Source organism: Sesamum indicum, linkage group LG7 (genome assembly GCF_026168435.1).
Source record: "Sesamum indicum cultivar Baizhima isolate 11 linkage group LG7, ASM2616843v1, whole genome shotgun sequence".
Taxonomy (NCBI): Eukaryota; Viridiplantae; Streptophyta; class Magnoliopsida; order Lamiales; family Pedaliaceae; genus Sesamum; species Sesamum indicum.
Genome location: NC_142663.1, coordinates 4,705,028 through 4,729,255, shown reverse-complemented (window position 1 = coordinate 4,729,255; position 24,228 = coordinate 4,705,028). Strand labels below are relative to the sequence as shown.

At 36.3% G+C, this 24,228-nt stretch overlaps 2 protein-coding genes across 2 annotated transcripts; both read right to left on the bottom strand.

The window, feature by feature from the left end:
• Positions 1-12,066: 12,066 nt before the first annotated feature.
• Positions 12,067-13,039, bottom strand: LOC105165945 (ATP synthase delta chain, chloroplastic). Its single transcript, XM_011085101.3, has one exon. The coding sequence runs from the start codon at positions 13,002-13,004 to the stop codon at positions 12,195-12,197; it is 810 nt and encodes a 269-aa protein (XP_011083403.1). The 5' UTR covers positions 13,005-13,039; the 3' UTR covers positions 12,067-12,194.
• A 5,696-nt stretch (positions 13,040-18,735) lies between these two features.
• On the bottom strand, positions 18,736-23,295 carry LOC105165944 (uncharacterized). The gene is made up of 6 exons (XM_011085100.3): positions 23,098-23,295; positions 22,605-22,737; positions 22,368-22,471; positions 20,219-20,390; positions 19,985-20,125; positions 18,736-19,910 (listed from the first exon to the last, which is right to left on the bottom strand). The coding sequence occupies exons 1-6, from the start codon at positions 23,145-23,147 to the stop codon at positions 18,942-18,944; spliced, it is 1,569 nt and encodes a 522-aa protein (XP_011083402.1). The 5' UTR covers positions 23,148-23,295; the 3' UTR covers positions 18,736-18,941.
• Between the last annotated feature and the right edge of the window lie 933 nt (positions 23,296-24,228).

Sequence of the window (24,228 nt, the reverse complement as noted above, 5' to 3'; positions counted from 1 at the left end):
CAGGTACAATTCCTATTACTAATGATGTCTGGATTATTGATAGTGGGGCCTCTGCCCACATGTGTGCTTCTATAAAGGACTTTACAAACATTCACATTCTTGATAATGAAATTTCTGTGAAATTACCTAATGGATTCAGCCAACATATTAAGATCTCAGGAGAAGTTCATATCTCTGAAAACATTACACCAAAACATGTCTTATATGTGCCCACATTCAAACACAACCTGCTTTCTGTTAGCAAGTTATGTAGAGATGAACATTACAATATACACTTCACAAATCAAACTTGCATTGTGCAGGACCTATGGACTAGAAGAGTGATGGCCGTAGGTAGACAACAAAGGGGGTTCTATGTGTTAGAGAAGAACCTACCAGCTCACATACCCACTGATTTTAGAATGACTACTCCAAATACAAAAAATATAAAGGTTGATATATGCAATGTAAACAGGTGTAAGCCTAAATGTGATGAAAGGCTATGGCACAATAGGTTAGGTCATACTAGCCTAGGTGTTTTGAGACAAATGCAACTATGTACTGACAATGTTAATGACAAAATTGTATGTGAAGCATGCCCTTTAGCAAAACAGCACAGAATACCATTCCCTAATAGTGAAATCAAGATCAAGTCCATCTTTGAATTGATTCATGTAGATGTGTGGCGTCCCTACAGAAATTACTCTATTAATAACTATGAATACATGCTCACAGTTGTAGATGATTTCAGTAGAAGCACATGGACTTATTTAATGGTTCATAAATCACAAACTCAATCAAAACTGGAACAATTTTGTAATATGGTGCTAACACAGTTTGATGTTAAAATAAAACAGATAAGAACTGATAATGGCACTGAGTTTGTTAACAAAGAGTGCCAAGATTTTCTCCACAAAAGAGGGATAATACATCAAAGGACATGTGTGTACACACCTCAACAGAATGGTGTTGTTGAGAGGAAACACCAACACCTTTTGCAAATTGCCAGATCCCTTATGTTTCATGCTGGTCTCCCTTCAAAATTCTGGACAGAAGATTTACTAATGGCCACATACCTTGTAAATAGACTGCCAACTCAAAACTTGAATTGGAAATCCCTCTATGAACTGTTATATAACAGAAAACCTATATATGATCACATCAAAGTTTTTGGGTGCCTCTGCTATATTACTAATGTACACTCTTTTAAAAGGAAATTTGAACCAAGGGGACAAAAATGCAAATTCTAGGATATGTGCAAGGTATAAAAGGGTATAAGGTTGTAGATTTAAACACAGGTAACATACATGTTAGTAGAGATATAGTGTTTCATGAAGACTCTTTTCCCTTTAAAACCACTGTAGAAGAAAACAAGGACATAGTGTGCCCATTACCTACCATCATTGAACATGATGAGATTGATGATAACAGTGAACCTGACATAGTGCCTGCAGCTCCTAGTCAAGAACATGATAGTGATAATTTAGCACCTAGAAGGTCAAGTAGACTTGTAAGCAAACCTGTGTGGATGAAAGACTATGACTGTTGCAATGCTGATGATCCCACTAACCTTAAAATGACTCTTGCACATAGCTACTTTGTGGAGAATGTCTCTAACTTGCAGGAACCAAAGAGTTACATAGAAGCTCAAGACAATCCAAAATGGAAGCAGGCCATGAAAGAAGAGATCAATGCTCTGGAAAGAAATAAAACATGAAAACTGACATACCTACCTCAAAATAAGAAAGCCATTGGATGCAAATGGCTCTACAAACTAAAGCTCAATCCTAATGGCACAATTGAAAGGTATAAAGCCAGATTAGTGGTAAAAGGATACAGCCAAATTGGGAGAAGACTACAATGACTGTTTTGCACCTATTGCAAAAGCAGTCACTATAAGACTTCTCCTTATTGTGGCTGTGGGAAGAGGGTGGCCTTTACACCACCTTGATGTGAATAATGCCTTCCTACATGGCACTCCACAAGGTTACACAGTACCATCAGGAAAGGTTTGCAAATTGGAAAATATTTGTATGGTTTGAAGCAAGCCTCCAAAAAGTGGAATGAGGAGTTCACTAACAAAATGAAGAATTTTGGCTTTGAGCAATGTGATCATGATCACTGTCTATTTATAAGGGGTTTAGGTATAAATTTAACTGTTTTACTTGTGTATGTAGATGACATACTCATCACTTCAGCCTCTGAGGAACAAATCATGAATGTTAAGGATTATCTCAATGAACTGTTCACTGTGAAGCACTTAGGAACTGCCAAATATTTCCTAGGACTTGAACTTGCTCATTCAGCTGAAGGGTTAGTTGTTACACAACACAAATACGCTCAAGATATCATCAAAGATATAGGATTGAGCAAAGGAAAACATACCACTACTCCATTGCCTGCAGGGTTAAAGTTATCAACTGAAACAGGGGCTGACCTTACTGAACCTTCCAAGTATAGAAGGCTCATTGGGAGGCTATTATACCTGAGCTTCACAAGGCCAGATTTTTGCTATGTTGTGCTGCAACTGAGCCAGCATCTTCAGCATCCTTGTGAAAAACACTGGGATGCTACAACACATGTTGTTAGATATTTGAAAGGTACTGCCTCCACAGGTTTGTTTTTCCCCTCTAATGCCGATTTCTCACTTCGTGTCTTTTATGATGCAGATTGGGCTGCATGTCATCTAACAAGAAAATCACTAAGTGGGTTCTGTATCTTCATTGGGCAGACTCCTATATCCTGAAAAACTAAAAAGCAAACTATGGTGGCAAGGTCCTCAGCTGAAACTGAGTACCGTAGTATGGCAACCACTACATGTGAGGTGACATGGTTGATTTACCTCTTGAAAAGCTTGGACATTCAAGTGAACCATTTTTCTGTGACAACAAGGCCGCGTTACACATAACAGTGAACCCAGTGTTCCACGAAAGAACAAAATACCTCGAGATAGATTGTCACGTGGTGAGAAACAAGTTTAAGGAAGGAGTTATACTGCTAACTTATGTGGTCTTAAAACAGCAGGTAGCAGATGCATTCACAAAACCTTTGCCTAGCAACTCGTTCCTTCATCTCAGGTCCAAACTGTCCTTGGTAAACCTTAATTCAAGTTCAGCTTGCGAGGGGGGTGATGAAATTCAGCATTAAATGGAAACAGAGCAACAGGTCTGGAGTTGCAGATTCAATTGTTCAGAACGAAGGAGTTACAGTAGCTGCTGCTAGAAGTGTTCCCTTATCTGCAATAGTCGTGTTTTTGTTAATTGCGTTTTTTACTATTCGTTTACTTTTTCAGCAACTTAGTAGTTGTTAAGTTAGTTGGGTCCAACAGTGTATATATACACTGCCTTTCTCTTCCTGAAGGAATGCAATGTACTCTGAGAACTTCCAAGAAATACAGAAGTATTGTTCATATACTTGATTCCCATTTTGAATTCATTCCATCGTTTTCAATTCATGTCTGCAATTCAGTTTCTCAACACAATACCCCCTGAGTGTAACGACCGTCTAACATTTAACTCAATCCATTAGGTTTCCATATATTTTTGTATGAATTGATAAAAATACCCTTGAGATTAAAAATTAAAAATTATTTTATTTTATTTATTTTTTATTTTTTATGGATTAAGCGGATAATAGTTTTATATTTTTTATAATTTTTTCATCCACTCCGTCTGATTTTTTATAATTCTTTTATTTTTTAAAAACTAAAAATTACAGTAAGGTCAAAGTTGGCAATTTCATATGACCTTCATCCAAAAATTACATAACTTATCAAACATTAGAGGGGTATTTATAATTTTTCAAACAATAAGTATTTCTAATTATGCTAAATCTTAGAAGAGATTATTGTAATTTAACAAAATATCTGTTTAAAGTACACAAAAATATGAAAATAGGTATATATAGGATCTGAGCCCAAATAACATCATAAGAATTGGACCTCAACTTCGTCGTTGGCTAGGTGTGTAGTGCCAATGATCGTGATGCATAAGGGTATTGCGTACTTTGTATTATATGAATTAACTATGTTTTATATTTTTGTTAAAATACTAATAAGCAAAAAGTCCCCACCAAAAAAAAAATGTAAAAAAGCAACCCTTGAAACTTTAAAGAGAAGCCGATTGCTTCCAACATCAGGAGCCGCATTGTTTTTTTTTTGTTATTAGGAGTTTTTGTTGCGTGTTAGTGTTTTTACATTGAGAGTTGTTGCAATTCACCCAATTGATAATGAAGTATAAATTTCATATATGATGGTAATGGAGTCTAGTAGCACTACACGTTTTCGAACCATCGTCCGAGTATGCTAAAAATATAGAATGACTAATTTGGGTTAATATTGCGATGCTTAAGTCAGCAAAATGTTGTGGAGAACATAAAATAGGAACACTAGTAAGCTACTCAAAATAAGTGATTTTGATGATGAAATATGTAGAACTTGTGTGGATAAACTGGAAAGAGTGAATATTGAAGAGAATTTCGTGTTTGAGAGTTGAAGTGAAAATGGTACTTGAAAAAAATGAGTTACCTCTGTTGACTTATCTAAATCTATATTTCTAGGAGCAGGATGGGAGAAAGGGGGAAGCTGTTGAGGTTGATTAAGATATCTTCGGATTTCTAGGGATACTTAGTTTCTCATAATATGGTCGGTCCAGATGGATGCCACATCATCAGTGTCCCAAGCTAGCAAAAATCTACCACATCAGCAAGAAAGTAGCTAAAAATAGGTTAAGTGGTTACATGTTTGTTAGAATAGGTGACTGACAAGCCAATTTGTTTGCTCCTGTTATCTATGTTAGAGGACAATTTTATTCAATATAGTATAAATATAAGAGTAGATTACATCTACCTTTCCTAAGGTTTGACTTAATTACCAATACCATGTTGTTATTTCAAAATTTGTAAATACCCTCCTGTAGTTTGCTAAAATCATGTAATCCTTAGACGGTTGGTACAAAAATGTCACGTTTACCCTTATTTTTTTCTTTTCTTTATGGCTGAAAAAAATTAGAAAAATATGACTTTGTGTAAAGTCCATTTCGCCCCTCAGTCTTTTGCCCGTTTCTTTCTCTTTTCTCCCACGTCTTTTCATCTCCATAACATTTCCAAGAACAAATCCTATTAACACAAAAACCTTTCTCCTCTCGTTGCCTTTTATCATATTCACTTCAAAGCTTCCACATGCCATCTTTTGTATGAGATAGTCGCTATTCTGCTGGAGTGAGAAGTCTTGTTCATCGCCTCAACTGTTTGAGTGAAGAAGAAAAGCTATGCATACTTTCTCATAACTATCAACAATTTCCTTTTTTTTTTTTTTTTGCGCATTTTTATTCATAGTATTGTTGTACTCACGTTTTAACACTCAAATGTTGGAATTTTTTCCTTTTTAACAGAAGCAATGTTAGATTTTATGGTTTTTCCTTTGGTTTTTTTCTTTCTTTTTTGGGTTTGGTATATATGTTTCAAGTGTGTGTACTTTGTGACGTTGTCTACGTTATTTTTGTTGATTGCATTTTTTTTGTAATTTTTGGAAATTTTCTAATTTTTCTGACACAACTATAGGTCAATTTTTGGTTTTTTTTTATTTAATAAATTCAAGTTAATATAGTATTCCCATGATTTCTTATCAAGAAACCAGGGCTACTATAGGCAGAGACTCCAGGCCTGATGAGTCGAAGATTGATATGCTCATTGATAATTTCTTGCATATCCTTCTTATCCTCCATATTCATTTGGATAGATTTTTGTCGAACATACTCGTACTTGCACCCTTCTTTAACCTTCATAGTAGCTTCGAGTTTATTCCTATCTCACCATGCTAGAGGGTTTTTCACTAAAGTTTTTCCAGATGAGTCTTTTGACATTTTCGAGGGAAAGTCTGCTCTCCGCACGTATGTCTAGTGACTTTATCTCCTGCAATGCTTCCTTGAGGTTTTTAATCTCTTCTTTAGATTCCTCGTAGAAACTATTGCTATCAATGAGTCCTTGTTGCGTAAAAGACAAAAAGATTTTTACCAAATTTTCTCTAATCCTACATTTTTTAATGAGTTAATTTGACATCATCACCATGTTGGCTGCAAAAATTTATAGACATTATCCTGTTGAATGTCTTTTCTCTTTGCAAAACCTGTATCTCACTACCACAGTTAGTAGTAAAAATCAACAGTTTTCTGTTGTTATCCTGCACAGCACTTGTATCATAAAAGTAAATAGGAGGTGTTTTCACCTTGTACCAAGATGCTCCAAATGCTTCTTCAATCATGATTTTGCTTCTCATATACCCTTATTGAGTATTGTGAAAAAACCCTGTCTGCAATAATGGGTAAGTTTTCATAGCTTTTCTAGGAAAAACTCCAGGCTTTGTTGTAGAAATTTATGATCCTAAGTCAATATAAGCTGCAAAGGTACTATATCTTATATTGATCATATAACATACCAACAAATATGTATATAGAAAAGGGACTGGTCATGCAATCTTATGATAACACCATCCAGATTGAATTCCATCCCGTTACCTTTTCTTCCCAATGGTTTATGATCTTCAAGAAAATTTAACCCCAAAGTCATACTCCCATTCTTTGTTCCTGCAACCTCTACAATCATGATCTCATATCCTGCTATTTCTAGCATGCCTTCATATTTATCAATAACAGGTTGCTACAAATGATATAAGTCATCACAAGGAAAATGATTTTCTTTCTTAGTGATGTCAAATATAACTTGTGTTTCTTTTCCTCCTTCAGAGCATCTAAGTTTACATTATCTACCCTAATTTCTTGATGAATAAATGTTCTTATCAACTACTTTTCTTTTCCTTTGTAGCCTTTGTAATCCTATCTTCAAAAAAAGACATTCCTACTACTAAACTCAATTATAGAGCTAAGTGATCGATCTGAAACTGTGTGATCCTTGATTATGATTTCGACACCACCTACTCTAGGTATCCTAATCGGGTTTGGTGTCATCATCTTGGCAAATTTCTTGAAAATTTTAGGAATCTCAATATACTCAAAATAATGTGTATTGAAAAGGGCATAAGCTATTCTATAAGTTATGAAATATAGTCTATTACCTTCTTTCATAAGATCTTTTCTTTTAAAATGTTGATCAAAGGTCAAGACTCTATTGAAATCTTGGTTTGCTAGGTTGTATGTAATCCTAGGATAGATATCAAACATTAATTTTCCTACATATAAATTACCTATCATTGTCCCAAGACAACCATCTTTTAAGTTATTGATTCTTCCATCATTATAGATAAATGTATTTTTAAATCAATTTCTTCATTAAAAGTTGCTTTAATTACTACCTCAATAATTCCTTCATTAAAAGTTGCTACCTTAATAGTTCCTATATGGATCCGTTTCATCGTAACAATTTCCTCTTCTCTAATCTTACTTAATTTTTCAAGAATTTCTTCTTTATGGATAAGTTGCACTTTCATCACATTACCCTAAGCTCCATGGGAATAGCAATCACCTGAATTTACTTTGTACATTATGTGATGTTTCCTTTGGTTCGTCCTATCTGGTTGAGGACTCTCCCAATCCCTCTAATTCTAAATCCATCATATGGGCTGAGGTTGGAGTCTTGACACATGATTCTTTCCATGATTTTGTTTGACACCATCATCCTTGAAAAGAAATCTGACAGGCTTTTCAAGGTTTGGAGCATATCTCCCTTATTGTAATTATTCTGACTCGGTTGAAGATCCATCCGAATCAGTCTCTATTTCCTCCTCATGGACGCTTTCGTCTAAAGGAAGGTCTTGGAATTGGTAAATGGGTACCAAATCGCCATAGTAGACTGCATCTAGGATGTTCTTCGTGGCTTCAAATTTTCATAATTCACCACGTTTCTGCGGGCAATTTGAAGATATATGACCTTATGCTTCGCAAGTCCAGCAGTTGCAGTCTTTGGAATTTTCATTAGGTTAGGTATATGCCCGTGTAAAAGTTCTCCTTGTAGGTGTTCTTCCTATGGATCTTACATCTGTTCGTCTAGATCCTCGGAATGAAGCCCTTATTGGTCCTGTCTCTGTCCATATTTGTATGATCTGGCTTTTGATTTAGACCATCATGATCTTGGCCTAAAAGAAGTTTTTCTAGAACTCCTAGGGTAGGGGTCACTATTATGATTTCTCCTCTTCCTTGACTCGTTAGATTCCCCTATAACTGTAGGAAAATCATTATTATCGCAACAGAGAGGGATTCGTTTGATCTTACTTCTCAATTTCTTCATGTTTTCCTGGATGGATACTTGATAACATCAATCTTTCAGCTTGTCTTTAAGAAAAGACATCCTCCTTACAACGGAATCCAGCTGTCCTTTGGGTACTTTGTATGACTGGATCAATATTTTCCTCCATGGACTGTAGATCTTCCCAAAGAATATTGGAGCTGCTACTTTTGTTGCTACTCCACTCTAAAAGAAAAACTTGCGAAACCAATAGATATATTCATCTAATACCCAAATACTCCTTAATTGAAGGCCAAAGAGAGCTTGTGCATATTTTCTAGCCTTTTGTGCTTTACTTCCCTCAAAGTATCCGTCTCCGATGAAGTGTATCTTGATAAGCCTTCCTAGCGATCTGCTATTGGTCTGTGAATCTCCAACAAGAATGCTGGCTTTGGTCACTTCTGGGGTGTTATCCCATCCGATCTTCACCGAACCCCCCAAGCTTAACTCCACTAGTTTTATGAAGTTTTCTTTGTCAAGTTTTAAGGTAGTTGTCGTTATCTTTAGGGTTGCAACCTATTCATCTATCAACTTCTCGATATTCTAAAAATTGATAACATTCATGACCCGTATGGATGCAAGGGCTGGAGCATAGTCCTTGCCCAAGATGTATTTTCTGGCACCTTCCTTGGATTTCTCCCTAAATTCTCTGTAAGTCAGGTTCCCACGAGTGTCGGTGTCTTGTTGGTTGGAAATCTGTACTTTCTATCATTGGATGATCCTGGAGGATCATTGGAACCTGTACTTCCCTCCCACGGTGGTAGGGCTGGAGTGATTAATTTATGGATTTGAATGTTGACTAAGTCCACAGTCCCAAGTTGGGAAAGGGTTCAGCCAATTTTGTAGATCTGGTATATTTACCCTTGTTACTTCCATTATTTTATAAATATGATGGATGCAGTGATCAGATCCTCTCAGGTCTTTAGTTTTGGAATCTCTGTAGCCTTCCCCTTCTGGTGTAGAAGAGGCACTGTTCCAAGGGCGTCCCTGATACGTTCTTGTCAGGATTTGAATGTTTCAGGGTTTTCCCTTTGGTTTCTCTTTATATATGCAACTTTTATCTTTATATCTGCATGACTCTTGTGTAGATCTTGGAAGATCTTAAGGATCTCATCCACCTTTTGGCTCAAGTTTTTCTATTTTCACAGGTATATGAATTAACTTATGTCCACAGTTTTGGACTGTCTTTTGACTTTCTCTTAGATCTTGTGAAATCTTCAAGGTGTCCAGCTCAAGTTCTTTCCAATCAGTTCCTCTATTTTTTCTTTCCTGAGAAGATCCAAGTCAATCCTTTTAGGACTGTTGCAACATTTCTCAAGAATTTTCATAATAAATTCCCTTCTTTGTATTTCCAAAATTTGGAAATACTCCATGTTCCCATTGCAACTCGAACTTTCATTTGGTTCCAATTCTCTCAAAAATCTCCTCCGTTAGTGGATAAAATATCTAAATATAATATAATTAAATATTTTTTCAATAAACTTAGACTCGTACCTTTTTTTGTGAGCATGGGAGTAAAATTCAAATAGGATTGAAATTGGACTAGAAAAACTCATTTTAAAGTTAAACAAGGGTAAAATTGACTTAAATTTGATCGCAGGACTAAAAATGTCGCTTTTATAAAGTTACAGGACTAAATTTATCTCTTTTTTGAAATTATAGAACTAAATCTGTTAGCCCAAAAGTTGAAGGACTAAAATGTGCCGTTAACCAAACTTACAGGACTAATTTTTTCATTTTCCCTTTCTCTCAATTGTCATATGAATCGTCATGGGATCAAAATTCAAATTGCCATTTACAAAAAAGTGCATAGTCTCTTTTTTCTAGAATTACCTTTACTTCTATTTTATGAGTTAAATCATAATTAATCCATATTAGGCCCATTAACCATTAAAAATTCATATCTAATTCATATAAAATATAATTTTATTTTAAATCCCACCCATAACAATCCATTCTAAATCAAAACAAACCAAACCTGCTAAAACATTGAATTGAATTGAACCCATGGATCTTAACCCACATTAATCCCTCTAGATTGAACCCATAATCAACCCATATTAAGTCTATCAAAAATCCGTAACACACACATTAACAACTCATATCCAATTCATATAAAATATAATTTTTTTTAAATTTCATCCATAAAAACCCATTCTAAATTATAACAAATTCAATTCAACTCAAAACTAAATAGATCAAATTGAACCCATGGATCGTAACCCATATTGACCCCTCCCTTATATTTATTGTCCAAAGTAGAAGCCAGAAGAGCAGGGTGTGGCAATGAGAGAGAGGCAATTCTATCCACCAATTTCCCTGAGATTTGGCAATAGCATTCTACTCCATCAACAACTCAAATCAGAAACGTATGATAAAAGATATATCTCAATCTATAATAAGAGAGTTTGGGAATAATATTGAATTAGTTTTACAAGGAAATAAAAATAACTCCAATCACAAATAGTTATTAAAAAGGAAATAGAAAAATAAAAAGAGTCCAACCACAAATAAACAATTAGTTTTTACTTTAGATTGTTGTGTTTGATGTAAATTCGTGTTTTACATTATACTTTCTCAATTTGTTTAGCTAATTTCATTGAAAATTTGCAGGATAATCTACTTAAACCACACTTTTAGACATCATGGTTGCCTAGTAAAAAAATGTTGTCATGTCACATTGATTTATTTAACAAAAATAATAGGATAATATTTGACGTAATTATGAATACTTCTCGTTATGTAAAAATTATAAATGCCCCCTGATGTTTGATAAAATTATATAATTCTTGAATTGGAGTATGAAATTATCAATTATACTCTTACTGTATTTTTTTCTTTCTTCAAAAAAAATTGTAAAAAAATCAAATAGAGTTAATGAAAAAATTTTAAAAATTACAAAAGAAACTATTCACTTAATCAATAACAAAATTAAAAAGAAATCGAATTATAATCTTTAGTCGACGAGGGCTTTGTTCACCACAAGAAAATAAATAAAAACCTAACGGAGACTAACGAATGGGCTAATTATTAAACGGCCGTTAAAATCAGTGAGATATTGATAATTTTTCAAACAACGAGATGATATTCGTAATTATGCTTAACATCGAGAGAGGTCGTTGTAATTTATCCAAAATAATAATATAATACTATATATTCAGAATGCAATATGTACAAAATACCTATATAACAAATTATATCCAAACACATTCTCTTTTTTATATTGGACATAATCTCAAAAAATATCAATATAATTTACTCAAATAAAAATCATTTCTATCTATGTTTGAGGTGTTTTTGAAAGTTAAATTTACATTTATAAAATATAAGTAAATCTGTATCTTAAATTCATTGTTCTTTTTTTTCACTTTCAAGAGATTCTAAATAAAATTTTAATTTTAAATGGAACTTTACTTAAAAAAAAGAAGAAAAAGAAAAATTCTTACATAAAGTAACAATATAACAATCTTACTAATCAAATATTATTTGGAAAAAATACAATTTACCTTCAATTATATTAGAAATGAGCAAAATGTCATTGTAAAAAATAAAATATCAAATTATTCTTTATTTTGAAAAACGAAGCAAATTATCCCCTATTCAAAAATTGACAGGAATAATTTACTTTATTTTTTGAAACACAAAATAATTTGCTATTTTTTTTTTTTTCACATTAAGTATATGTTGATTTCAGATATCATAAAAATTAAATTGCATTAACACAATATTATTTTCAACTCATCTACATTATATATCAATCAAATTGAAAATTCATGATATTGAACCATAGCGCATACTGCTAATTGATTTCAAGAAATTAAACTCTAATTAGGTTCCTACTTTATTTAGATAGAATTAAACTCTACACATATATTCTCCACCAAAAAAATCATAGATCCATACATATTATACCCTTCCCAGAAACAAGCATGAGAGAGAGGGAGAGTTCTTATCCCAAAAATTAGGAACAAAAATAATAATCATACAGTTAATTGAATGTCCCCAAGATCAAGCTCTGCAGCAATCTCCTCAAGCTGCTTCTTTACGCTCATGTCAATCAGTTTCGACCCGGAATTTCCATACCGGATCGTGAACCCGGCTACCAGAGACGGGTCAATCACCGTCTTGATTCTGATGTTCCTCGCCGAGGTCAGTCTCTGGACCTCCTTCGCGATCTGCGCCAGATGCTGCGACTCCAATTGTACCACCGATGTGACGATCGCCACCTGTGTGTCTGTCAATTTGTTGTACACCACTTCGAACTCCTTCACGATTTCCTTTATCAGATCGATCCTCTTCATGTCCACCAGAATGTTGAGGAAGTTCGCAACGTGAGGCTGCAGGCCTGACGATTTCGCGATCTCGTCCAATATTTTCCGCTTCTCTTCCTCGCCAACCGTGGGATTGGTGAAGAAGTTCAGCACTTGCTCATCGGAGAATATTTTCTCGACCTTCTCGACGTCGCCGGAGGTTTCATCGAGCGTGTTGTTAGACTTCGCGACCTCGGCGAGGGCATTGGCGTAACTTCCAGCTGCGGTGTCTGCCATTCTGGCGCCGGAGGCTCCGCCTCCGCGGCCGCGGCGGCGGAGAAGGGGCTTGATAGTGAGTTTAGGGATTTTAAGGTTTGACGAGAGGGATAGTCTGGTAATTGGTTTGGAATGGAGTTGGGATAACAGCGGCGAGAAAGTGACTGGGGTTTGCTGCAGGGCGGCGGCGGCGGCGGCTGTGGCGGCCATTGCGAACGACGGTGGCAGCTGCTTCTGGTTGGGGGAAAGAATTTTGAGAAGCATTGATAGGAGAAGAGGGATTTTGGATAGGGATTAACGGCTAGGATTCGGGAAGCTTAACTGACAAACGGTGGAGATTAGAGTAACTATCTAGTGATTGAGGAGAAGAATGGCATCTTATCTCAACGAGATAAGAAATTGACACGTGTGCGCTTCACATATTTTGCGAAGATTGACCAAAATGCCAGACACCTACGCGTGATTATTGGTCTTTATTAGGGGTAAAATTGAGAATTCGAAATAACACATCCAAGAAAGATTTTTCACAATGATTTCAGAAAACAATTTCTTGAAAATGAGTCCAAATATAACAATATTTTTTCCTCAAATTTCCGTTTTGCAAATATTGAAATAGTGTGAAGGTAAAATAAGATCTATTGCTTCAAGTTCAGTCAAATTTACAATTACTATCTGTAGTTTTATATAATTAAAGAGCATTTTTTTTTATCTGTCATTTGCTTTTTATTTATTTTATTTTTTTCCCTTTATTCTCACAATTTGTTATTTTTCTCTCTTCTTAAGTTTGAAATCTCTTTTCCTGCTCACTCTTTTTTTTTTTAAATAATTTTATTTTATCGTTTGAGCTGGGCTGGACTGAACTTATTGAACCTTTTCTTTTATAAAAATAATGCATGATATATAAAAAAAATTAACTATTTCAATAGTTTTTTTTTATATTTTTAAAACTCTAAAAATTATTATCTTTTGTTCTACTTCTAAATATTTAGTACTTTAATTCTTTACTACTCTTTGTTTATTTTTTTCAAAATTTAATTTAAATACTTTTTGAATTTATTATCATCTAAATTTATTATTGTAAGCGTTTTCGTCAAGTTATTATTTAAGTTCATTATGTACTCTTAACTATTATTTAAGTTCAATTTATTTTTTTTCATAATATAATCATAAATCTAAGTAATTATTCAAAAGAAAACTTCTATTTCAAAAATTACAAAAAAGGCACATTCAGACATCGTTCAAGCCTCAATCGGGCTGGTTCGTGAGCTGGAATTGAGTTCATAAATGGACTCGATCAGGGCCCATTTAAAGGCTTAGAACTGATCCTATACAGTAGTGGGTTAGTTCTAAACCGAATTTTTTCGAACTAGTCTATACTGATTTTGAGCCGACCCGACCCACTGCGTACCTTCAAGCACAATTAATAATATTCAACAAGGTGTATTGATATAAATAGTGTGTCAGTAGTTTGAATTGTTGATGTTGTCTTCACCCCAAAAAAATAAGCTTGGCTGTAAATTCTTATATCCTGCAATTACTCCACTCAGTGTGTAATACATCAAATATGATCGGGACTAAGGAAATTATAGAAGAAATGACACAAATGTCCTTAAAGTAGGTATTTATTAGAAGGTCAGGGTAAAGATTCGCGCCGGATCTGGACCTACGACTCGGTTCTAAGGACCCATTGCTTAGGGTCGTCAATTCATCTGATATCTTACAGTTTAGGATCATGACACGTGGCACGAGGTAAGTAGACCCTTTCAGACAGGCTGGTGGTCCCATTCCGACACTATAAATGTCCCATATACAATTCATTTATGGTAAGACATTTATGATACTAAAAATCTCACTAAATACTTTGAGATCGTTTTCTTCTATCTCGACCCATCACTAACTTAAGCGTCGAAGGGTCTTAACTAGGGGCCTCTCAATAGGCCTAATAATTTGCTATTTTCTCACATCCCAACACTTATTCAGAAGACGCGAGGTAGTTTACGACCTGCAACCCCTAATCAGTTGGCGTCATCTGTAGGAAATTAAAAAAAGAATCATTTCAATTCGAGGTGGAAGGAACCTCCATAGGAGATCACACTCCTATGGAAGAACCAACACAATTGGAGCAAGGGGAACAGAACCCCAGAAGACAGGAAGAAAAAATAGTACATTTAACCCATGAGGAATTGCAGCGGATGATTGAAGCGGTTAGCAGAAATGCCATTGTAGAGTATGAAAGAAGAATGGTCAATGCTAGTTGTTTGAGAACCTGTAAGGAGACAGTTGTTCAGGATCAAAGGAAAAGAGATCAGGAACAACCCAAAGGAGGTTACAAGTTGAGCAGAATGCGACAAAGGGCAGGTACCTGAGAAAGGTCATGAAAAGAAAATATCAGAGTCTGGATCTAGCAAAAGAGAAAGACGAAGGGATCCAACAGTTTCACGAGCAGAGTTGGAGGACGTTGGAAAGCAGATAGAAAGGCCGGGCCAACATATAGGTGAATTGAAAAGGCATGGAGAATTGGTAGCATAGAATAAGAACTCGCCATTTCCAAACAAAATACTCATTGAGTTAGTGGACCCAAGTCTCAGGTTGCCAGATCTACCTAAGTATGATGGAACCAAGGACCCCCAAGAGTATGTATTAGCCATCGAACTTGAAATGAATTTATATGGGCAAACTGACTCTATAAATGAAAAATTATTTGTGATTACTTTGATAGGAAAAGCACATGAATGGTTTACTAGTATACCAAATGAAACCATAGAATCTTATAGCCAGTTGATCCAAAAATTCACTTTCCACTTTGGTAGCAAAAGGAAAGAAAAAAGATAAGCTACCTACCTATTCACTATTCGACAGACAGATGATGAATCCATAAAGTTTTATAGGTCAATTCAATAATAAAACTCTGAAAGTGCAGGACGTGAGAATAGACATGATGGTAAGTATATTAGTAAATGGTCTAAAAAAGTGATCTTTCGCTTCAGCGTTAGCTAGGAACCCCCATAGGATGTAGAACAATTGATGCAGTTAGCCCAAAAATACATAGACGAAGATGAAATGAATTCAATAAAAGATGGAGAATGGTCAAATACTAGGGTCGAGATTGAGATCGGGATAGAGGAAGAGATAGACGAAACAGATCTGAGAAAGATAGAGAAGTGCCTTATCAATCGAAAATAATTCGGAGTAGCACGATGGAAGAAAATAAAAGAATGAGATGCATAGAGCCAGTGGAAGAGCATAAGGGGATAGAGTTGTTCTCAGGGGAGCCAAACAAAACAACAAGGACTGGATTGTGTATGAGCTCGTAGAACCCTCACGATCGATTTTATAAGAAAAAAATACAAATATGTTTGCATGGAGTCCTTCAGATTTTAGAGGAATAGATCCAAAAGTTATTGTGCATATGTTGAACGTGGATCCTCAAGCCAAGCCTCTGAAGCAGAAAAGAGATCGTTTGGGTAGAGCGCAATAGAATAATTGAGAAGGAAGTAAACAAGTTGTTAGAAGTAGGTTATTTAGCTGAGGTTTGGAATGGTTACTCAACGTCGTAGTGGTACCAAAGACAGCAACAAAGTGGCGGATGTGTACGGATTTTACGGACTTGAACAAAGTATGCTCAAAGGATCCCTACCCACTACCTCGGATTGACTTGTTAGTGGACTTCATTGCATGTTGTGCCTTATTCAGCATGACGAATGCATACTAGGGATATGACCAAATTTTTATAGCCGAAGAAGATAGAGATAAAACTTCCTTCTTTACTAAAAATGACATGTATTATTATAATGTATTGTCGTTTGGTTTAAAGAATGTAGGTGCCACATATCAAAAACTTGTCAATAGGATGTTAAAGATCCCATTGAAACATCCATGGAAGTATATGTAGATGATAAGCTGATAAAGAGCAAAAAAGAGGAGGAGCACCTGTCTCACCTACAAGTAGCCTTTGCGGTCATGAGGAGATACGGCATGAAGCTAAACCCAGCCAAGTGCACTTTCGAAGTTAGATATGAAAAATTCCTAGGATACATGGTAAGTGAAAAGGAAATTGAGGCCAATTTGGAGAAGATAGAGGCTATTTCAAATAAGCTCGCCAAAAACAATCAAAGATGTATGAAAGTTAACAGGGAGGATTGCATCCTTAGCTCACTTCATAGCCAGGTCGACAGATAGAAATCTGCCTCGCTTCAAAACGCTAAGGAAGGTAAAGGATTTTCAGTGGAAGTAGGGTGCAAACAAGCCCTTAAAAACTTGAAGCAATACCGGATTACCCAGCCACTACTAGCAAACCCAACGTGTGGGAAACTTTATATTTATACTTAGCGGTTTTTGATGATGTAGTGAGCTCGGTCTTGGTAAGAGTAGAAGTAGGGAAAGCTACCTAATATATTATACTAGCAGGATGCTGCAGAAGCTGAAAAGAAATACATCCAGATAAAGAATTTGGCCCTGGCACTAGTAACAACACCAAGGAAGTTAAGACCTTACTTCGAGTCACACAACATGGTAATATTGACTAATCACTCGCTCAGACAGATTACATTTCGACCTAATGCCTCAAGACGATTAGTAAAATGGGTGGCAGAGTTAGGTGAATTTTATATAGAGTACCAATAAAAAATGGTTGTGAAAGCCCAAGTCTTTGCTGACTCTATAGTTGAGTTGGTAGGTGAACAGGAAGGAGAACAACTTAGAGAGGAAGGATGGATGCTGCATGTAGCCATGGATCCTCGACCTCAAGTGCTGAGCGAAAATCTTGCTCTAAGGACCAGGAAGTTTGGAAATCGAGGTCGCAGCTAGGCTTGTTTTCCCCACCACAAACAATGAAGCATGATGCGAGGCCCTGATTATTGGCTTAAGAACGCTTTGGATGCTGGAGTAAAACAGTCAGATGTATACACCGACTCTCAACTGGTCGCAACGTAGATAGATGGATCATACGAAACTCAAGAGTATTCAATGACCCAATACCTAAAAAAACAATTTAACAAATAGAACACTCCAAAACACAAAACCAAACATTATGCAAGAGTTTTACAGTAGGATCCAACACTTCCTTGCTTCAACCCCCATTGGATGATAACTCGGCTGCTTTTTCGAAAGAAGATCCAGCCAGCCTGGAGAGTGATGAATTTGCTAGTCTAATATGGGAGACAGGAAAAATGGGTACTTCTGACTTGAAATTCTCGTCTCTTTCTTTTTTTTGGTCAAATCGCGATGCTCGATCGCGAAGCCATCCCCCTTTCCTAATTTTCAATGTGAAGATGGCCTCCCGATTCCATTGATAACATTTTGCAATGAACTGGCCTTTCTTGGTTGTCTGGTTTACTTTATGAATTTATTCTCTTATCGTAGTCCCAACTGACCCCTTTGCATGGAACCTCAAACGGTCATCTATGCTTGGAAAGATTTTTGTTTTTTTTTTCCAGATTTTTACTTCGAACCACCTCAAAGGGTCATTTACTTGAATTTTTTTTTCAGAATTTTACTTCAAACGACCTCAAAGGATCATTTGTACTTGGAAAACTTCTTTTGCAAAATTTCCAACGACCTCGAAGTGTCAGAATAGTTAGATGGTTGACATATACCTTATTTTTTTTAAGAAGAAAGGTATAGAATAATTATTTACACTCAATGCACAAAGTAATGTGTTCATGAATTCGACCATAATATACACAAGCTATACATAAGTTCAAACACTTGCATTGGTCTCGGCTTAACCATGACAGATATGTGTGCATATAATATACAAGATATCAAGTTATAACTAAAATAATCAGAATCAAAATCATTTGAAATGCTTAAATATTGAAAGCATTAGAACCAACTATGTATTCAAAATGTGTCATAAGAGTGTTTGCACCGTATCTCCTTCCAAATTTGAGATGGCTGTATTTCGAACATGTTAAGCGTCTGAAACTACATGCATTCATCCCATGTGTTGCCTGCTAACAAGATCACTTTCACCTTGCTAGTAAAGAGATCAGCATTTTCAAAAACTATTTTTTGATAACTCGTCTCATATGAAATATGGAGAATGGCATCAACTCAATTTACAACAGGTTGTATGAACGTGCAGATAGAGAATTATTCGAATGGAAAAGCGCAATTCACCTCACAACCCAAATACAGAATAGAAATGCTACAAGACTATAGCAATTAATATCAACACAACGGATGTAAATCCTGTCTTGCTTACTTGGAGTCCGCAGGTGACTGGGCATGAGGGCTGACATTTGAGCCTTGAGATGTGAACAAGTTTGGGTATGAGAAGTAAGTCTCGTCATCCAACGAGGGCAATCTCTGTGGCTGGTGATGTCCGGCGCCTTGATTGAGAACATTGCTGCCGAGAGAAGTCCCAGCAGCCACTTGTGGATCAAAGTGTGAGGGATGGGCTGTTGGTTGGTGAGTCGTGTATTGTTCATAACTCTCATTTTGGCTTGGAGAAGTCGAAGCACTGTCAGAATCACCAACCGACTTGTGTTTAAGTAGATCGGTCTTTTCCACCACATCTGACTTGGATTTCTCGAGATGAAATGGGTTCTCAACAGTAGGAACCGAGACGGCATCGTTCTTATTCTTTACAAGCTCACTGATCCGGAGCTGAGCAATGCTTGCTGCGGACCGGGCAGCTGCTGCTGCACGCTCGGCTGTTTCTGCAGCAGCCTGAGCTGCAGCCAATACGTCTTGCAAATCCACATTAACATTTTTTGTCTTCGGAACAGCAGGAGGTGAACTGTGCTCTCTCGCAGGAAATGATGCTGGAGATTGTGATGGAGGAGATATGAATGGCACAAACTGTTTGTCTCCCACTGGACTGGCTGAAATTTTGGGTGATGCGTCTTCTTTCATAGCTGATTTCTCCAGCATTACATCCTCAGACCCCAAGTTTGATAGATTTTGGTTACCTCCAGAAGGATTGGGTTCTTCTTGATCATCAACATCGGATAGAGCAGAGGCAGGAAAGGGCAACATCTCTGGTGCTGTGACGGAGCCTTTATTTGACTGTAATGCCTGCTTGGGGACTTCAGGAAAATCGATTATGTCAAAGTCTGCATCAGAATCAGAGTGTTCGTCGGCGGCAGGTTCCGCTGTAGCGTCTTCATCATGCTTCTCTTTGGGAAGAGGGACTTTGGAACCACTGACAAACTGCGATGGCCCGTTCTGGAAAGGGAAGGGAAAAGAAAAGGAGCTCAGTTCAGAACATTGAAATGCAATCAAGAAGCAGCAGTAATTACCAGCAAGTCTTCATGTGGTTTCAACAATGCACTTTCAGTAACACTTGGATCCCAGTCTAGCTCATACTCTTCAGCAATTTCCTTCAGTAACTTCAACTTTACATCGGGTGCAGGTGCTCGAATGGATAAAAGCTCTATCAACTGCAATTCCAAATTTCAAAAAGAAAATTTTAGACAGAAGAACTGAATACAAGTGGCTATGTAAAATGGAGCACAAGAGCCACTTTGTCTAACCTGCCGATTGACCCCACACTCGGGCATAAGCTCAGTTGCAGCAGACACGAATTCTTTACCATATTTACCAGCAAACAGAATTTGCACCTGTAGCAACTCTGGCAGATCGGCACACCTCGGTGCTGCAAAGCATACACTGGAAATAGCCTCCTTCAAGTCCAGAGGGCAATCCCTGAAATGCATACAACATGAACAGGCTTAGCTCACAAGACAAATCAAACTCCAAAAAGTTCACACATCAAGAAAAAAGTTCAGAGGGTCACTGGGACAGAATAAAGGATATAGTTACGGTAATGGACAAAGTAGCCACCTCCACGAGGAAGAAAAAGAAACGGACTACACCAACCCTCATTTCAGACTTCCACAATCCCCCCTCCCCCCTTCCGTCATCAATGAGGCTTGTGTCTTCCTTGGTGAAAAGGGGGAACGCCTCCGCCAATGCTTTTCGACTGTCTGTCGATACTGGCCCTTCCCTTTTCATTCTAGCAGTGGGGCAGGGATTTACTTTTGTTCCTGTGGTTGCAGTTCATACCTAAGGTAAACATGATGTGACCCCGAAGGTAAAGATTCAATGGCCTCCCCCTACCTAACCATAACTCAAATGGCAGGGTCCTTCGTTTGAATTAGCACCTATGCAATAATAAGATCTTGCCTCAACTTTATCAAGAACGTCAGATTGTAGCCAAACCCGAAAAGGATGTAAATTTGGATGCTACAGGGAGTGCCTGGAATTGGAAATGGCTTTCTCTAGATCCTCTTCAAAAGGTGGTTGTCCAAAAGCTTTCACCAACATGAAAAATTTTATCTATACCGAAGACGAAAATCAATTCTCTATTGAATTCATATGAGATTTTCCAATGTAGACTTGGCCTATGCTATAAAAGGCTAATTGTGAGTGTGTCTTTATATTGAGAAAATCCCATGCAATCATCAGCTCATAGCAAGAACCAACATTCAGACGCATGAATAGATCAACACTGCCATGAATGTGAGATACAACACTTTTAACTTCATTCAGGTGTATGGTGCTGTAAAATAAATATTCGAATGCAACTAGAAGTTCTTATTCCCTTCTTCCTACCGGAAACCGAAGCTACTTTTCATCTGCCACGTGTGATGACTTACAAATGCATACTGCTGTGATTTATTAAATTGGGTCCATATTAGAAATATGCATTGCTAGTGCAATTTATATGATGCATTTGGGGTATCAAACTGTTAACTCAATTCCAATTTGATGCACTCTCACACTTCCATTCACATGCGCATTGTCATTATGCTTCTGTAGTAGAAGGGAAGCTCGTTACGTTAGCTCGTCCGGTAAGAAAAAGTGCAAGTGACTTCTAGGATTTCTAGTTCCGTGCTCCTTGAAACAGGATTCTCTGACTCGGTCTATGGAGGGATATGATACCAAATTTGCTTTCCAAGAAAAATGGATGGACATGTTATTCACTGAAGGGGCAAATGCATAATTCTAGAGTCTAGACCTAAGTGAATGGATGGTCCTAGTTCAGTTTTTCAAGACTGTTCAGACAATTAATTTTTCCAAAAGAAGACACTGAGCTAGTAAATTCTATTTCTGTGCCATTAATTTGTTTGACAGAAACTTCAACCAAAAAAATGAATTACTTGAACAGTATTTACTAAAGCACTCAATTGCCACCATACTGTTACGGGCCAGGCTTCACATATGACAGTCCTAGACCACAGAGAAAGCGAGATAGAGGATATCTACAAATCACCAACCAGAAGGCAAAAGAAGCAAAAACTGTTATTCACTACGCTAGAATGAAAAAGGGAAAAAACAAGTGACAGTGCCAGCATGACAATTGTGAATTATACAAAGGATACTAAAGCAAAACATCAGGAGTGAAGGATCCAATATTTACTTGCATCTTGGGCTTGGACCACAAAGTTTGGTAATTACTTCGTAAAACTATTAGCAGACCTCAGTAACATAAGACCTCAGAAATCTTTGAGACCAATTTCAACCTCGTGAAAAATAAACCATTCTCATATAATTTCACAATAAACGAAGCTCAGAACCCAATAATTACTTCTATCACTATTCAAATTCTTATAAGTACTACTTCTACTATTGCAGCTACTACTATAATCAATAATGTTAACATTTGAAGAGAAGTAATACCTTTGCGCTTCAATAATTGGGAGGCGGACAGCAATGAGCTCACAAAAGAGCTCAACTATTTCTTGTGCAGCCATCATCTTCTCTTCTCTTATAATGTGCTCTACCTGACCAAGAGAAAATAACATTCAGAAAGGTTGACTACAAATCCTTCAACATCTCCTCAATGGCTTCACATAAATGTTATACAGATGATCATTATGACAAAATAACAAGAGTAACTATGTGCTGTATTAATACCCGAATCCTGGCAGTGGCTTCTTGACCAGTTTCAAGTAGCTTTGCAATTTCTTTACGCATCTGCTTTAACTGAATCTCTCTTCGATTCCTCAGTAACTTTATCCGAGGGATTGTGAGTTTTAGCAAAGTTTTACTGCAATTCCGCACCAAAAGATTGAAAACAGGTTGAATCAGAGTGCATATTTCCACAACCAACTCATAAAACCACCGGTAATTCACTAATCACTGTACAATTCAAGTATACAAAAAGAGGACACAACCACCGCAAATAAGTCTGATTCAACACTTCCGCCTAAAATAATTAATTTATACTACCATAACGCATATCAATAATAAGATCAAGATTAAGTTTCCGGCTCCATGAACACTAACTCTTTTCAACAGTTTGAAGAAGCTAAAATAAAACCCTAAAGCACATGATGTAGCAGAATTTATAGAGGAATCAGGTCAGGTCAGATCAAATAAAGATAAGAAGACTGAAATTGGGGTTTACCATTTGGCAGCATTGAAGCGCTGTTTGAAGAATGAATCAAGCATCGCCATGGCAGTAAACCTGAATTCACAGTGTCCCGAACAGTGATTACTTTCTTGGGAGATGATGATGAATTCCGATGGCTGTGAGATATTTTAAGGAGAGAAAAATAGTAAAAGGAGACGCGTATGAGCTTCGGATAGGTGAGAGGTTTCTTAGTATGTAAGCATATTTCGAGATTAATGAGACCTTAGACTTTGGTCAATTAGATAATAAGGAAATATCATAAACTACATTAAGAAAAGATATCTATTAATTTTTTTAACAGAAATAGTATTAATAATATTAAAATTTAGGATAATTACACCCAACCTCCCCTAAGGTTTGGTATAATTATACGTAAACTCTCTATGATTTGAAAATTATATTTGGCATCCCAAAAGTTTGCTTTCATCTAATAAGCAAGTCCTTCCATTAAGCAAAATTGACTGAATTCGTTGATATTGACAAAAAACCAGATAAAAATCTATATTTACCATTAATTGACTTATTATTGATTTATTGTAAGTCAAAATAAATTTTTTCTATGACCAAATTACTCTCACACGTCTTCATACATTAATACATGTGAGACGTTATATTTTTACAAATCCATTGAATTCTTACAAACGAAAGATCTATTTATTAAACGAAATTGTATATAATTGTTTTAATTATAAGGGGTTTATATATAATTATACCAAACTTGAATGGAAGGAAATGTAAATTATTTCTAAGATTTAAACAAGAGTATGTGTTAGATGTTCAGAATGGAAAACCTTTCTCACATAAATACAGTATCTGTACAAAATTGGAGTCTAATATAATAGTTTCAAATATTGATTCTTTTGCCAAAAGGTCTGTCGCTTGATCCCTACAGCAGAACAGTATTTGCAAGCTGTGGAATTTTTTTTTTTTATATTTAGGCGAGATGTGGAAGTTAGTCTAGCTCTCTAGCAATCTTGCAAGGTAATGCCATGAATTATTCTTCTTCCTAACAATAATATTATAAATCACAGTTTGAGTCAGTTTTATAGATTTTTTAATATATTTTTTGTACTGTTAATAAAATTATATCTCTAAGGGGTCTCAGATTTCTGCCATATTGTTTGT